The following is a 16,921-nucleotide window of genomic DNA, read 5'->3' on the forward strand; positions in this document are numbered from 1 at the left end:
TTGAAACCCTAAACCTGGTCTTTGCCTCTGCCCACTAGCACCCCAGCAAATAAGGGCCCCCACTTCTCTTTACCTGGCAGTCTTGCCCTCTGATGGTTTCCTTGATGGGTGATCCCTGGCCTTTGTCGACTGCTACTGGACCATCCAGCTAGACTGATGATTGGGAGTGGCTGCTGAGACCACATAACACTGGTCCTGAAAGATCTACATTGGCTCCCAGTACGTTTCCGGGCACAATTCAAAGTGTTGGTGCTGACCTTTAAAGCTCTAAATGGCCTCGGCCCAGTTTACCTGAAGGAGCATCTCTATTCCTACCATTCAGCCCGGACACTGAGGTCCAGCTCTGAGGGCCTTCTGGCGGTTCCCTCACTGAGTGGTTGGGGAAACCCAGCCAGATGGGTGGGGTATAAATAAGATATTATTATTATTATTATTATTATTATTATTATTATTATTATTATTATTATTATTATTATTCCCAGCTGGCTTGGCTCATTACTCATTACCAGGGGGGTTCTGTGTTTGGCAAAATTTAATCAAACCTTGATTAATTCAAACTTTTACTAAATCCAGAAATTATGAGGAGTCTGCACCGCCCCCCGCCCCCCGGCAAATTCATAACAGTATTGCTAAAACAACAACCCTGCTCTGCTTTGCTCAGCCCTATAGAAAGGGGCCAAACAGGAGAATAACTGTCCCTAATCTGCCCTGGCAAGGCCACCTCTCCTCAACTCTTCCTGTTCATAAGGACAAAAGCAAAATTCAGCTAGAATGTTAGGAACAACATGTGCTTTGGAATACCAAGAATATAATGTTGTGTATTTCCTTCGATTCAGTAGAGATTTTTAAGCAGAGAGAGGGTGGTTGCCTAAGAGGGATGCTCTAGTGCCTGTATGAAGAACCTTTGGCCCTCCAGATGTTGCTGAACTACAGTTTCCTTCATCCCTGGTCTTTGGCTATGCTGGTTGAGGCTGATGGGAATTGTAGGCCAGCAACATCTGGAGGGCCAAAGGCTACCCAGACCTTCTATAGTGGATTGAGCTAGATGACCATTGAGATTCCAGCTGACTCCACATTTTATGGTTTTATGGCCTTTGTTCAGCATGCAGAGGTGAAATTCTCCTACTTCTAATGTGCAGAGATTGATCAGTAGCAATCTTGTACTGGAGAGCTTGCCTTGTTCTGTGTTTGGATTTCTTTATCATTTTGCTTTTCCTCCAAGGAAATTAAAGCAGCATTTTGGCCTTATCGCAAAACCCTCACAAGTCTATGAGTCAGATTAAGCCTACGGTTAATTTGTTTATTTTTATATAAGTGCATTTTAAACATTTCCTTTGTCAGTAAGTAATCTCAAAGTGGGGCACAATAAACAAAGCAGATACTATTCTGAAGCAGGCACAAAACATTTGATGGACCAAGATCACCAGGAGATAATTTTATTATCTACATGTTTGTATATGTATATATGCATTCTTTTTCTCTTTACAAAAATATGCACTGAAACGAGGCTGTGTTTAAGTGTTGGTTTATATATTTTTATTTTCTAGGACTTTTATAATGAGGTGGCCAATCCCTTACTTACAGAAGTAGAGTTTAAGTACCCTGAAAATGCCATCTCTGACTTGACTCAAAATAATTTTAAGCACTATTATGCTGGTTCTGAAATTGTTGTGGCTGGACGTATTATAGACAATGACCTAAACAGTATTACTGCAGAGGTTAAAGCTCATGGGGTAAGTGCCTTGTTAGGTCAGGCAATTATAGTGTGTGTGTGTGTGTGTGTGTGTGTGTGTGTGTGTGTGTGTGTGGTTAAACTTTCTTTCCTGCCAGCGCTTGCCATTTTAAACGGTAGGACTATAGCTCTGGAGATAAAGTTAGGAGCTTCTTGTTGTGTGTGAGTTCATGCTTCCTTGTGTGTGAGAGAAAGATGATTGCTTCTGATCATGTAGCTGCCTATGATTCCCATTATGCCTGCCCCTAACCCATTCCTGACCAACATGGAAGTGAACTTGTCCAGAATTTTCACTCTGTGAGTCACTGCCGTTTAGATCCATATTCTTCAGCTTTCTGTCTGAAAACTTACCAAAACGAGAGCCAAAGGCCACTTGGCTAACCAACCTCCCATAGCTGCCTTCATGAACAGCCATTTCCCATAGATATTATGCAGAGGTATGAAATATTTGGAACCCAACCTTGCTTATTTTTCGCTTCCCTTCTTGCTGCCTTTTGTCTTTTGCCTTTTATTTGCAAGCTATTATTTTAAACTGTAATTTACCTTGGTTGCTTTGGAAAAAGGTAGTATACAGATGTTGCAAGCAAGCTAATGAATAAAATGAAGTATTTCTTTAAAATGCCTAACAGGCAGAACAAGACGTGACTTACGCTGAACAAGCAGATGTTGAAGAAACAGCTAAAGCTACTGAAGAACAGAAATACATATTTGGGGATTTTATTGAGAGACTTTGGGCTTATCTCACCATTCAACAGCTTCTGGAAAAACGGTATTGGGCGGTGCTTTCTGATGTCATGAATAAGATCAAAAATTTGGAGAAATAACCCACATCTAATTGAATAAGGCTGAAATCCAATGCAAAATTCCTAGAGTGTGGACAATTGAACATAGTAGGACTGTACATACATAGGATTGTTCTGGAATTGCCCCCATTTTTTTAGAAGGGGCAATTTTTCAAGAAGGGCATTTGTCTTAAGTGCGATAAAAGCACCCTTCTAATGGATCAATCTTATGCAGGGCTTTTTTTCAGCCGGAACTCAGTTCTGGCACCTCTCAGGTGGGCACCATTGCCATTATAAGCGAACAAGGGTGAGTTCCGACACCTATCTTTTCTATAAAAATAGCACTGGTCTTCTGCTTTGTGAAGGCATTTCAAGTACAATGAACCTTAAACCCTAAATCTAGCTCTTCAGTTTCAGCCATTTCCTGTAGCCGAAAACTTAAATGCTTGTGACACAGAGAGGTCTCCTCACTTGATTAAAAGTCTTCCTTTTCCGAGGTGGGAGGAAATAGTGTCTTGACCAACAAGCTACCAAAGAGGCATCTGATTAAAGATTGTAATCTACCCTATATATCCAATGTTCTCTTGAAGCCATTGGAATTGTGTTCTCTTTCAACCGTACTACTGTGCATGTTTCAGAATGGTTTGCCCTAATTAATGCCATGTAATCATCTTACATGGCAGTTCCCTAAAAAACAAACAAACAAACAAACAAACAAACAAACAAACAAACAAAGAACTCTGCCTTCTCTGTTCTCCAACCTCAGCTGATGTTGTCAAATATATTCCCCTTTATTGGCCCACCAAATTTTTCAAAATTGTTGCCAGACTTGGGTGCAGGATTTGCACTTTCAGCTGCTGCGCATATGAAAGGCCCTCTGTCTCTAGCAGAGATTTATTGCAGAAGCAGTGTGAATGCAGACACCCTTTATCATTTCTAGAATTATATCTTATTTCCCATCAAGGAACAAATACTTCTATGCAGTTATGTTGCATTTAAAACACAGAGGTTCTGTTTTTAGCTATTATGATGGTCAATAGCCATAGCCAGACCTATCCTACATGGAGTACTCTAATTCTTTTTTAACCATCTGTGTCATTGACTGCAACACTGAGGTGGCTCAAGGGTGGCCCTCCTAATGTTTTGGACCACAGCTCCCAAAATCCCTGGCTGTGCTAGATGGGGCTGATGGGAGTTGGAGTCCCAGTGACATCTGGAGGGCCCCAGCCTAGCCACTTCTGATGTAGTACAACATATGGGGGCAACCAATTTACTTGATGCTGTCCTTTCATCCAGCAATGTAGTAACGGGAGACGAAAAGACTAATCTGACTGCTGAAATCTTGGACATGTCTCTGAAATACAAGTTTGTGACTCCTTTAACATCGATGGTAGTTACAAAGCCAGAAGACACCGTGAATGAGACTGCAATTGCTGACAAGCCTCTGGAAGGTAGAGATATATTATACCATATTTATTTTATTTTACCCGGGGGGTTGTGATCCTGACTCCCAATTTCATTGTTGAAGGTAAAGATAAAGTTTGAAAAGTACATGGCACTGCAGTGTAGATTTTATTCGCTACAAAAATAGCAAATTGACTTGTTTTTTCCGAAGGAAAGAGATTTGTAAGTCCACACACACACACAAATTAAAGTTTCCTGGCCAATAACTGGCAGTGGAAAGAATATCAGCAGTATTTCTGCTGATACCCAGAAAAGGAAAGTTAAGACTGGTGTTGGTATTTGACTAGGTTCTGATGTAGAAGGTCTGTCTTCACACCTTGTTTGAAAGCAGAGTAGTAGGAGTGACAAAGAACCTGTGGCAACAATCTGAGATTACATCTGGTTGCATTAAGTAGCTGGTGATTGGGTGACATGACTCCTCATAGTCAGAACAGCTGTTTGTATAGAACATATCCATCCTAGGTGAATAACTATAAAATATTGGGTTGCATCCATCTGGTTCACTCCTGCTGGCAGAAGGCTCTTTGATCCAGAGCAGAGATTTCCATAAGTGCAGAGGGGAAGGAGGTGCTTTTACACTCCCTATTCCCAACCACAGGTTCCGTGTGTGTGCAGAAGAGATGCAGATGGGGGGGGGGGGTTCAGCAAAAATTGCACCTCCACTTTCTACTTACAGAATCTTCTGCTGGATCAAAGTAGCCTCCATCTGCAGAAGAACACAATTGGGTATAAGCCTTAAGTGGAATAAGGAGAGAGCATTGAATAAGAAATAAATCTACCTCAGAGCAAAGGCCATTAGATTAGGATAATGATTTATTGTTATTGTCGTTTAGTCGTGTCCGACTCTTCGTGACCCCATGGACCAGAGCATGCCAGGCACTCCTGTCTTCCACTGCCTCCCACAGTTTGGTCAAACTCAAGTTGGTAGCTTCAAGAAGCTACCATCTTGTCCTCTGTCGTCCCCTTCTCCTTGTGCCCTCCATCTTTCCCAACATCAGGGTCTTTTCCAGGGAGTCTTCTCTTCTCATGAGGTGGCCAAAGTACAGTGGTGCCTCGCAAGACAAAATTAATTCGTTCCGCGAGCTTTTTCGTCTAGCGAATTTTTCGTTTTGCGAAGCACGAAATCCCATAGGAATGCATTGAAATTCAATTAATGCGTTCCTATGGTCAAAAAAAGTCCAAACAAAGCCAAATTTGGTACAACAAGAGTTTAAGTGCTCTTTAAAGTCACACATACTGTAAAGAGCATTTCAAAAATTGAAGGAACAATAAATTAAGTTTCTAAACATGACAGAAAAACATTTAAAAATGAACAAAGTGTACAGTACATTTTCTAAGACTCTGGGGGATAACTCGAAGAAGGTTCCCCTTCCACTCTTTGCTTCTTGCTGGAGAACCTGTCCATGGTCTGCTGCTTCATCCGCCTTTTCAGCACCTCCCTGAAAGACGACATGACCCTCGTATCAAAAGTGTTCGCAAGGTCACGTGTCAGGTCATTGTCAGGGTGGTGCCGCTGTGCAAAAGCCTGCACATCTTTCCACTTCTGGCAAATGTCCCTCAGTTCTTTGGAGACCTGCTGTGGAACGTAGCCCTCCGTCGTTACAACCTCCAGGAACTCCGCTGCAAAGTCTTCAGCCACAGGAACATCAGAACTGGCAGCCTCTCCATGCCTGACCACGCTGTGGATTCCAGATCTTGTCTTGAACCGGTCAAACCAGCCTCTGCTTGCCTTGAATACTTCTGGCTTGCCTGAGGTTCCTGGCTGTTCCCGGACGAGGTCTGCGTGCAAGGCCTTGGCCTTCTCACAAATGACGGCCTCAGTCACTGTGTCCCCTGCACGCTGCTTCTCTTCTAACCAGATGAGCAGCAACTTCTCCACCTCCTCCAGAACAGCTGGGCAGTTCTTCACGATCCTGGTGACTCCCTTGGCTGCATCAGTCACAAGGATCTTCTTCCTCATCTTCAGGATGGTCCCAATGGTCGATGGATTCCTCCCGTACTCCCTGGCGAGGTCTGTCACACGCATCCCACCGTCGTGCTTCCGGATGATCTCCTTCTTCATTTCCAGCGTAACCTTCGCCTTCTTCCCCTCGCCGGCCTCTGCAGCAGCAGTCTTCTTGGGTCCCATGGCAGCACAGCTCCTACCTTCGCAACCCCCCCCCCCAAAAAAATCAGTGCTTCACATCCAAAAAATTCAAAAGCGCCCAGCCACCCACCACACAGAAATTCAAACCCAGATTTTTTTAAAAAAAAAACAGCAGAGTGGTCCAATGGTCACAGAAAATCATAAAAATGCAGGAAAAAAACACACAAGCTTCCAGATTCTTGCAAACCCCTCCCCAACACCAAGTCCTTGAATTCCAAACACCCCAACCCAAAATCCAAAAACCCCCAAAAAAGTTTTGAAAATTTAACTTACCAAATGGCTGCAAAAGAAGTTATGGAAAAGCTTCAAAAATCACCAAAGTCTTCAAAAACCTCAAAAAAGGTTACCACACCACGTGCTATGAGTTGCTCCTCGAAGTCAAGTCGCAACTGCACCTCTTCAAGCAATGCACCCTGGGTATTAACGGTTTTAAGAAAAAGGAAACAAACTTGCAAGATGTTTTCTTCTTGCAAAGCAAGCCCATAGGGAAATTCGTCTTGCGAAGCAGCTCAAAAAACGCAAAACCCTTTCGTCTAGCGAGTTTTTCATCTTGCGAGGCATTCGTCTTGCGGGGCACCACTGTATTGGAGCCTCAGCTTCACGATCTGTCCTTCCAGGGAGCACTCAGGGCTGATTTCCTTAAGAATGGATAGGTTTGATCTTCTTGCAGTCTCTCGGACCAAGAGTCTCCTCCAGCACCATAATTCAAAAACATCCATTCTTTGGTGATCAGCCTTCTTTATGGTCCAGCTCTCACTTCCATACATCACTACTGGGGAAACCATAGCTTTAACTATACAGACCTTTGTTGGCAAGGTGATGTCTCTGCTTTTTAAGATGCTGTCTAGGTTTGTCATCACTTTTCTCCCAAACAGGCGTCTTTTAATTCCGTGACTGCTGTCACCATCTGCAGTGATCATGAAGCCCAAGAAAGTAAAATCTCTCACTGCCTCCATTTCTTCCCCTTTTATTTGCTAGGAGGTGATGGGACCAGTGGCCATGATCTTATAATTTTTTTTATGTTGAGCTTCAGACCATATTTTGCGCTCTCCTCTTGATTTATTAGATTTCTTACCCACCCTTCAGCATAAAGCTCCAGGGTGAGTTACATGACACTAGCAAAATGCAATATTAAAATCAGTGAAAACAACACAGTGTCAAATGAATATGGCGGCTGATACATATATACACCTCAGGTGTCATTACCATGCTTGATTCAGTCTGTAGCAGTAGAAGTCTGCTCACCCGTGTGGTGTGGTGGCGTTGGTGGATGGCAGAGACTCTTTCCAGGCCCCAGCAAGGAATCCCAGGATCGGCCTCCTGTTCTGATGGGTGGCGTGGGTCTAAGCCCACACCACCTATTGGGAGACGGATCCTAGCCTGCACCCAGGATTGGCGAATGGGGGTGCAAGCTCGAATGTGGGCTGGGACGGGGGACAGAGCTCTCTTCCAACCCACCCCCTCCACCCATTCAATTCCCCCACATATCATACAAAGACCCTTTATTTAAAACCTTTTCTTATGAGGCAAGAATCAATATTTTTATTTATGAACACATTTATGGAAACATTTTTAGCTGGTTTTCTCCCCCCCCCCTCGCCTGCGCCCCTGGCACGGGCCTTCCTCACCACCCCTTAGCTATGACCCTGTTAGGAACCCCTGCTTGGATTGACCATAGTGTGACTTCCGGCAGACGGGCTGGAAGTATTTAATTGCCCCATGCCCAAGCCAATCCTCTTTCATCTGTATTCAATATATTGTGGCCTGTTTTGATCCAATATCAGTCTTTGATTTCTTGGGATTGGGGGCTAGGGAGCACAACGCCTGGGACTGCAAGTGGTTATTCCACAATCCTTTATATATCTGATATTTTGGATGTATCCAGATTCTGTTGAGAATGTTCTACTGTTCGTTAGCTTTCAAAGTACTTCAGGGCGAGCCCACCCATGAGGTGGAGTGAGGCAGTTGCCTCAGGTGGCAGATCTGGCCTCTTTGTGCACTACTCGGTGCCTCATGCGCTTAGCAGCCTCTGCCGCCACCTTCTTCTCCGCTGCCTGCTCAGCTCCTGCTCCTCTATGGCCTCCTTTTACTCCCTTGCTGTGCCAGGGCTTCCTCAGGCTGCCTCCAATCACCTTGGACAGCGGCTGCAGAAGAGGTGGTGGCGGCAGCGGTGCTAGGGGGCACTGAGCAAAAGAAGGAGGAAGAGGCAGGTGAGGAGGGTGCATGTGGTATTTTCCGTTTTGCCTCAAGTGGCAAAATGTCCTAGGCTGAAGTAATCTATGTCAGAATGAATGTTTCTAAATGTTTAACTCTCCCTTTTCTTCTTCCTTTTTTCTTTTCATGTTGAAAACAGCTGATGGTAAGTTTTATTGCATTGATCATTTTACTGTTAATTATTATTTTACTTTAATTATTGAGCAAGTGTATACTAAATAGCTATCATGTGGGGGCTTTTGTCCCTGGCAGGGACAGATTTCACACAGTGTACCAAGTAATTTGTGTATCATGCTGTTCATTGCTTTGGATGCTTTGGTGATGGAAAGAAAAGTGCCCCGATTTCTCTGTAAGGATTATAAGGAAGGTTTTTGGAATTAGTAGTCTAAACTGAGCACACATATGGTTAATATTGCTACTGCAATTTTAAATGTTAGTTATGTTTGTGATGTCAGATCTAGATCTCAGAAATAATAATAATAATAATAATAGTGTGCAAATACAATAGCCAAATGATAACTGGGCTACTATATAGGCGCTGAACAGACGAATATAAGGTGTACTTGCTTAAATCACTCTGCTACAAAACTGTTAAAGGTACAGGAGCTATGCACTCCTTTGTATCTGTCCACCCTAAGAACAGAATGAATCTAATAACATTTTTTCATAGGTATAACTTTAACTGGACAGCAGTACATATCTATTATGGTCCATGCCACTCTGACACAATTTCCCCCATATTTATGTTTCATTTCCATGAAAATTTTTGAAAGAATTCTTCTTAAATACATATTTAAATGCTTGTTGAAATACATTTTTAAATGTGCATTTCTCTAAAAACACATATAAAATACTTATTTTGCTCAAAATATGTATCTAAATGCATGTTTTCTCTCACAACACACATTTAAACATTTATTTTCATTCAGGATACATATTCTATTGCACAGTTGACAAGTTTAAACTGCAAAAACTGTGTCACAACATTTAAAGAACTGCAAAACAAGGGTAGCTATCTTTTGATCTGCACATTGATCCAAAATGTCATTTCAGTACATTATAGGAAGTCACGTAAACATCCCTATGTTCTGATAACCATTTAGAAGACAATTAGAGAAGATACCATAGGGAAAATAGGGTGCAATGTTTCAGAGCCCCAGAACATGAGCCCAGCAAGAGAGCAGTGTGCAGGGTGGCAAGCTACCCCAGAAGGAGTAGAAAATGTCTCCCACCAGAGGTACTACCCTTCCCCTAATAGACCCCATAGACCCCAAGAACTCCAGCTACCATTCAGAAATCTAGTAAGACCTGTATCTAACCAACTGCACATTACAAAGACTGACATCTGTGGTACATAGGAACATAGACTTGGCTTTATACAACATCAGGCCTTCTAATTCAGTCTTGTCAACAACATTTGCTGGCACCAGCTCTCCTGGGTGGTATGCCACTAAGTTTTACTGAGAGTAAACATGCTGAAATTAATGAACACTATTAAGCTAGGTCCATTGATTTCAATAGGTCTACTCTGAGTAAAGCTTAGTAGAGTACCACCCAGATTTGCTCTGGAGGATTGGAGAAACTCCCACAACACATGGGTGCTGAGAGGGGGATGACCCCTCATTGCATGAAATGGAATATTTACCATTGTGCTAAAATACAATCCATAATAATCTGTGTTTATTTTATTGCCTGTTTCATGGTTATTTCACCTCTTTTGTTTATTCCGTAATAATAGCAACATTTTTTCAATGAAACTGTGAAGTAGTATAAGATTCACTGAACCTTTACTTTTGTCTGTTCTGATCAGGAACAGTATATAATCAAGTTAAGTTTATTTAAAATTGGTATGAAAATTCATCTCTCTCTCTCTCTGACTCTCTCTATATATATGCATTCTGTTTTGCCTCTACTGTAACATTTTCTTATTTCTACATAGCATCACGTCCTGTTATTCCAGCATATAGTGCACCACAATACTATCACAGATATACCAGCGGTGAGTTTTGTTTTGAATTGTTACAGATAATGGATAGTGAGATCTGTGGTCTAAAACACTTAAGTTCTACAGTCTCCGCGACAGCATTCCATATTGTGACCAATTTCCATCATAACACAGAGACATATTGGTAGTTCCCAGTTCAGATTTCATGATGAGCCAGGGTTTGAAGAGTTAGGAATGTGCTGGAAGGCTCCTGCTCTCCCTCTTCTCCTCTCGTCTTCAAGTTTCCTTCTTTACTTTCTGGTTTTCTCTAACCTTGGTATGCCATGACATTCAAATTGGACAGCATTGCCATAAAGCCATAGTTTGGATAAAGGGCAGGATAGAAATTTAATAAATAAATAAATAAATAATCAGCCCTGTTAGACCCCCATAGGCATTAACGCTTGGGTCGTTATAGGCATCCGATATCATCCCTGCATACCCTGTACACTCAGGTGTCATACACAATAGTTCATAATTCATGTAATAATTAAATCAATAACGCTTAAATCATTATTACATCACATTAAAATCATTGTCAAATGCAACTCTCTTTCTTAAGCTATGACTATGTTGGGGTGTGTGTGAATGTGTTTGATCCCAATTAGTAAAGCTATTTTTTGTGAGCATAGATGGTTCTAGCATGCTTAAGGCAGAATTACATACTGTACTATGAAACAAGCAGGTGGTTCCTAACTCTCTGTTTGCCTCCTAACTCTAATTGGGGAGGAGCATTTGTCAGGGAGAATTGGCAGGCGGGAGAGGGTGGCACCTAACCCTTTCAGAACTACTTTATCCCTGCAAATCTCAACAATCCACTCCATACTCCTACTATTTCCCTTCTGCAAGGTTCTGAGGTTGGAAGTAAGACTAGTTGAGAGGAAAACAGCCTAGGAGGAGAATTTATTCAGGTTAGGCACCTGAATATCAGTTCATTTCTGCCCTACAAAGATTCAATCCCAGCCTCACCAATGTTCATGTTGAGGACCCACATTTGCTGCAGTAACATGTAGTTCCATCCAAACTTTAGTCAAAATAAAAAAATTCCTTCCAGTAGCACCTTAAAGACCAACTAAGTTAGTTCTTGGTATGAGCTTTCATGTGCATGCACACTTCTTCAGATACACTGAAACAGAAGTTGCCAGATCCTTCTATATAGTGAGAAGGTGGGGAGGGGTATTACTCAGAAGGGTGGAAGGAATGGGAGATTGGCAGATAGCTGAGATGAGCCTGTTGACGACTCTTAACGACTGTAATAGGTCTTACAGGAAAAGGCAAGGGGTGAGAAGGTGAGAAATGGCTTAGTCATCCAAACTTTGTAATGGATTGTGAACTTTTTCTGGAGCACAGTAAGGGCATTACAGGCAGAGATAATTTCTTTCCGCATTTCTGGACTCCTTCTGTATTCTTTAAATGTGAAATGAACTCGTGCTTTCAGAAAATGATCAGTGATCTAATTGTAAATATCCATTTGCAGTCGATGCAGATCCACACTTCATTATTGATGTGCCCCCAAAAGAAGATGCTCTTTGCTTTAACATTAATGAAGAGCCAGGCGTTGTGTTAAACCTAATCAGAGACCCAACTACAGGTAAGCTTTTATCACACATGCTGAGCACCACTTGCCACTCTCGGAATGCACAGCCTGCAGCCTTGAGCCCCATGTAGCTATGAAAGTCCTCAGTAACACCCTTGCATAAGGACATGGGCTGCTCCTCCTCACCTCTTGGTTGCTGTGCAGTCCCATCCAGCTGGTACCTACAGCTACCCACCCACCCTCACACACACATGCACCAGCATTGTTTTCAGCCAGTGCAGTGTGGTGGTTAAGAGCGGTGGACTCGTAATCTGGAGAACTGAGTTCGCTTCCCCGCTCCTCCACATGCAGCTGCTGGGTGACCTTGGGCCAGTCACACTTCTTGAAGTCTCTCGGCCTCACTCACCTCACAGAGTGTTTGTTGTGGGAGAGGAAGGGAAAAGAGACTCCCTAGGGTAGTGATAAAGCGGGATATCAAATCCAGACTCTTCTTCTTCTACTTTCCAATAGCTAGATGCACTTGGAGCCTGTTATCTCTGTTTTCACTACAAGAGGGAACCTGCAGGATCTGACAGATGCCTAAAGGTGGCTTGGGTGGGAAGTCAGTAAGGCCAGGCTAGAATAAAAGGATCTTCGATAGTTTCAAACTGAGAGTTTTCTCCAACAGCAATCTGGGGTTCAGCTAAGGCCTTTTATCCTGTCCCCTTCTGGTGGAGTTCCTTAGAGAGGTAGCCCTCTGGCAATTTTTTATATTGTATATTTAGTTGTCCATAGAAAACTGCTCTTTTAGCTACCAAGGCTTATTTTTCTGAAGAATTTTTATTAACTTATGCCCCTCCTTCTCTTTTTAGGTATTACTGTCAATGGGCAACTTATTGGTGAAAAGAAGAGAAGTAATGATGTAGGGTCAATACACAATACCTATATTGGAAGACTTGGGATTCGAAATACACAGTTGAATGTAAAGCTTGAAATAACTCCTGAGAGTATCACTCTTCACAATGGCACAAAGCAAATGATGTTCACATGGCTTGATGAAGTCACCTTACTACATCCTAGGTAAAATTCACACACCAAGCATGTTTTAAAATATATATTTTTTTTTTAAGCAAAGAAACACAGATAACAGAAGATGTAACAGATAAGGAAGGATTGTAGCTCAGTGGCAAAGCATCTGCTTGGCACGCAGACTCAGGTTCAAGCCCCAGTATGTATGGGTAGGGCAGAGAATATCCTTGCCTAAAATCCTGGAGAAAGGCTGCCAGTCAGTGTTGACCAGCCTTTTTCAACCTCAGGTCCCAAGATGTTGTTGGACTACAACTCCCACCATTCCTTGCTAGCAAGACCAGTGGTGAAGGATGATGGGAGTTGTAGTCCAACAACATCTGGGGACCCAATGTTAAGAAAGGCTGATGTAGACAATACTGAGCTATATGGACCACAGGCCTGACTCAACACAAGGCAGCTTCCTATTCTTAAATACACTTCCCCAAAGTCTTTTATTCGAGTTGCTGTAGCGATTTGTGGTGTTAACCATTGAATGCACCTGTTCATACTCTATTTCTTTATCCAAACTAGTTTGACTTTGAAAATCATTCGCAAAAAGAGCCTGGAATTTTCAATGGGAGAAGGAGCGACATTTATAGTGGTTTTGCATCAGTCATGGAGCAAACATGCAGTACATCCGAATTTTCTAGGATTTTACACGTTGGATAGTCACAGGTTGTCTGGGCGTACCCATGGTTTATTAGGTATGAATTTGTGAAATGACTGATATGCTGAACATGAAAAGCAATATTCGTTTTCCAGAAGTATGGAAACCTTATTTGAGTTGAAAACCTTTGGGGCAAGGAGTAAACCACAATGTGCAAATATTTAAACAAAGGAGGAAAGTAACAAGTTTGATAGATGGGAGGGGGAGAAGGATGGGGGAAATAAGATATTTGCTTCTTAGTAAGTTCTGCTGAGCAAAATAAAGCACCCTTTTCAGTAAACCTAATAAGATTAGGCTGTATATTTGTTTGTTTTTAAGTTTGGGGCCTCTTATGTGGATGCAGCTTCTGAACGTTAAAAATGTAAACAGTGCAGTGTTTTTCCTTAATTTCCCCCCTCTCAAGTGTCTTATAAGGATTGGAAATTTTTGCCTTGCCCTCATTTTGCAGGCTAGGAAACAAGAGCTTAAATGTGCATAATGACCAGGTTTTCCTATCATTATGCCATTCATAGTGATAGTTACACAATTTTAGACGTTGGACATAATGGTCTGGAAGAAACTCTTTAAGATGTAATGTAGTAACTCAGTTTCGCCATGGCTAGGGGCTTCCTACTCATTCTAAAGAGCGGGACCCTGGCCTTCTGCTTCCCGGTCCTGCCCTAACAGCACCACTGGACATCCATATATTTGGCCTCATTCCATGAAAAATATCCCAGTGGATACCTATATCTCTTAACAGTCCATAATGTTACAGCTACCACTAGAGCAATTGTATTTGACCAGTCTACAAACTAAATAAAACTAAGAAAGAGACCGTGTTCCTAACTAGGGATGTTTGAGAAATTTGTTATTTGTAGATTCTGATATAAATTGACCTGATCTGTAGCTCCAGCTCTAATGGAGACTGGAATTTAGTTATGCATCAGCTTTCCTGCTTTCTGAATGTCCCTGACATGGTTCCCAATTTTGCATTTTTATTTTAACAAAATGAGTTTAAAAGTCCATGTTTTAAGAGAAAATGTATTTAGGCAGCAATGCTATTCACACATACTTTGGATGAATCAAGCTGCACTGTATTCAGTGGGACGTCTGAATAGAGTTATAGGACTGCACTATAGATAGATCTGTCTATGCACTAGATATACAATGCATATTTTGAGAGAAAATGCATTTAAAAACACATATTTAAATACATTTTTGGTGCAGAATCTAGTATTACATTAAGTGCCATGAGGAACTACTATTTTAATTCCAGTTCTAGATGATTGTGAAAGAACAATTGCCTCAGCACCGCTGAAAGATCTTAGTGTGGAAGCAACTCAAACCCATAGTGATAATTGCTATTGCTTTTTTTACCCTTTAGGGCAGTTTTTCCACCCAATTGACTTTAATATACTTGAAGTCCACCCTGGGTCTGATCCTCAGAAACCAGATGCTACAATGATTGTGAAAAATAACCAGCTGACAGTAACCAGGTAAACAGCAATTCAGGTATCTGAGAAATAGTATTTTGCCTGCATGAAGCTCTGGCTTTTAATTTTAATACTATGTATTTTTTCTTTTATTTTTAGGGGATGGCAGAAAGATTACACAGAAGATGTAAAGCATGGTACAAATGTCCCTTGTTGGTTTATTCACAACAACGGAGAAGGTCTACTTGATGGCATATACACAGACTACATTGTTCCTAGCTTGTTTTAGAACAAGATATATTCATCTTTGGCTGCAGCACTTTGAAGTGACAGAATATTTCAGTATTATACCACTAATTACCACCCCCAACCACACCCCAAAAATGTCACCACAGATCAAGGTTTTTTGTGATTCCTGCTTGCATACAACACAGGCACCCTAAATTGCTACAAAATATTATCAGAAGTAGGATGTGTACTCTACAAAGCTAGGGGCTGCTGTTTTCTCTTATTAGCAGAGACTGCTTTGGTGGGTAGTACAATCATTTCTTTTATGAGCACTCATTCTGATTTCTTCTCTTCATATTAAATGCATCCATGATTTTCATCATTTAAATGTAGTGTTGATAGGAAGAAGTTCAAAGCAAAGGTATCAAAGCACTTCATTTTGTATAATCATTCCAACTGTGATTAAAACTGTGATTAAAATTTCAGTTTCAAGGTCATGATTCTTTTTGTGGAAAAGTGGCAAACCATTAAAGCTATGAATGAATGAATGTGTGTTTTCTCTAGCCTCTAGCTAGTATAACAGCATGCTTGCAATCCCCTCTGCCAAAAATTGCTCCAGGGGGTTCCCCAACCCTCTGGAACAGACTCTGAAGGCGCACGGGGTGCTGGAGAGAAGGGGAAAAGATCTGTTGTACAAACGGAAATCTGTTGCACAAGTGGAATGGCAGTGTTGGATACAACCCATAAACTTTTGGTTTTTTTGGTACAAATGGAAGGTTGCACTCCTGCATGTTCTATCTGCTGAGCATGTTGTATGTTTATTGGTCAGGCGATTGGTACGTCATGTAAAAATATATATGTACCAAATAGCTGAAGCAGATTCCACATTTATCCCTTTCAGGTGATACCAGGTCAAAAGATCCTGGATTTTCAGCTTGTAGTGGCCTAACCAACCCTCAGTGCTGGTTTTTTGCATGCCCAATGGTGCCTTTGGCATCATATACTACATACATATACTACATACTACATCATATACTTCATCATATAGTACTCTCACAAGTATGTGCAAAAGCATGTTAAGAAGCTCTCATTTTCAGGCATACTTAACGAACATGAGACATACTGTTTTTTGTATAATATACCCCATTTGGATATTCACATTATAGGGAAACTATTGGAGGCATTGATGAGTTAAGGAAGTACCTGAGAATATAGCCAGGGATAAGTGTCACTGTACACAAAATTAAACTAAAGAAATTATTTAATATTCTAGTACAGTTTAGCTCTGACTGGTTTGGACTTCTGTATCTCCTCTCAGAGAATTATGATTCCTTTTTCAAAGTATTTATGAACCTAAGGTTTATGCTGAGGTAAACTAGGTGATTCCCCAAGAACACATGGGGAGCAAAGTTCCTGGGTATACTTTAAAAAAATCATTTAAAAGAAATCCATATTAAAGTAGTGACTCAATGTCTGCATCACATTCCCCTCCTCATGGAGCAGTAAGTTAAAACCGAACGTGCCTGTACAGTGGAGTATTCTAGAAAATGGCACCACTGGCTAGCTAGCATTCCAAACAAGAGCACTTGGGTTTGTACTTGTGATATACTAACAGTGAACTCATCTGGATTTTGTCGTAAATCCAATTTACACTATTGCTTACAAGTCCCACCTAGTAAAGACATAGAATTTTGATGTAATTGTGGGT

The 16,921-nt window shown here is 41.5% G+C and overlaps 1 protein-coding gene across 1 annotated transcript in view; it reads left to right on the forward strand.

Moving 5' to 3' along the window:
- The window catches only part of LOC308581476 (inter-alpha-trypsin inhibitor heavy chain H3-like), a gene marked incomplete at its 5' end in the record, with an annotated part of 69,543 nt that extends 53,845 nt beyond the window's left edge, over nt 1–15,698 (forward strand). The window contains 9 exons of the mRNA XM_081183886.1: nt 1,548–1,733; nt 2,362–2,501; nt 3,811–4,008; nt 10,270–10,337; nt 11,800–11,913; nt 12,711–12,918; nt 13,438–13,610; nt 14,937–15,048; nt 15,145–15,698. Coding sequence (XP_081040012.1) covers nt 1,548–1,733; nt 2,362–2,501; nt 3,811–4,008; nt 10,270–10,337; nt 11,800–11,913; nt 12,711–12,918; nt 13,438–13,610; nt 14,937–15,048; nt 15,145–15,274 — 1,329 coding nt within the window. The 3' untranslated portion in view covers nt 15,275–15,698. The remainder of the gene's footprint in view (nt 1–1,547; nt 1,734–2,361; nt 2,502–3,810; nt 4,009–10,269; nt 10,338–11,799; nt 11,914–12,710; nt 12,919–13,437; nt 13,611–14,936; nt 15,049–15,144) is intronic.
- Between the last annotated feature and the right edge of the window lie 1,223 nt (nt 15,699–16,921).

Source organism: Podarcis bocagei (genome assembly GCF_964188305.1).
Source record: "Podarcis bocagei genome assembly, chromosome: 2".
Classification (NCBI taxonomy): domain Eukaryota; kingdom Metazoa; phylum Chordata; class Lepidosauria; order Squamata; family Lacertidae; genus Podarcis; species Podarcis bocagei.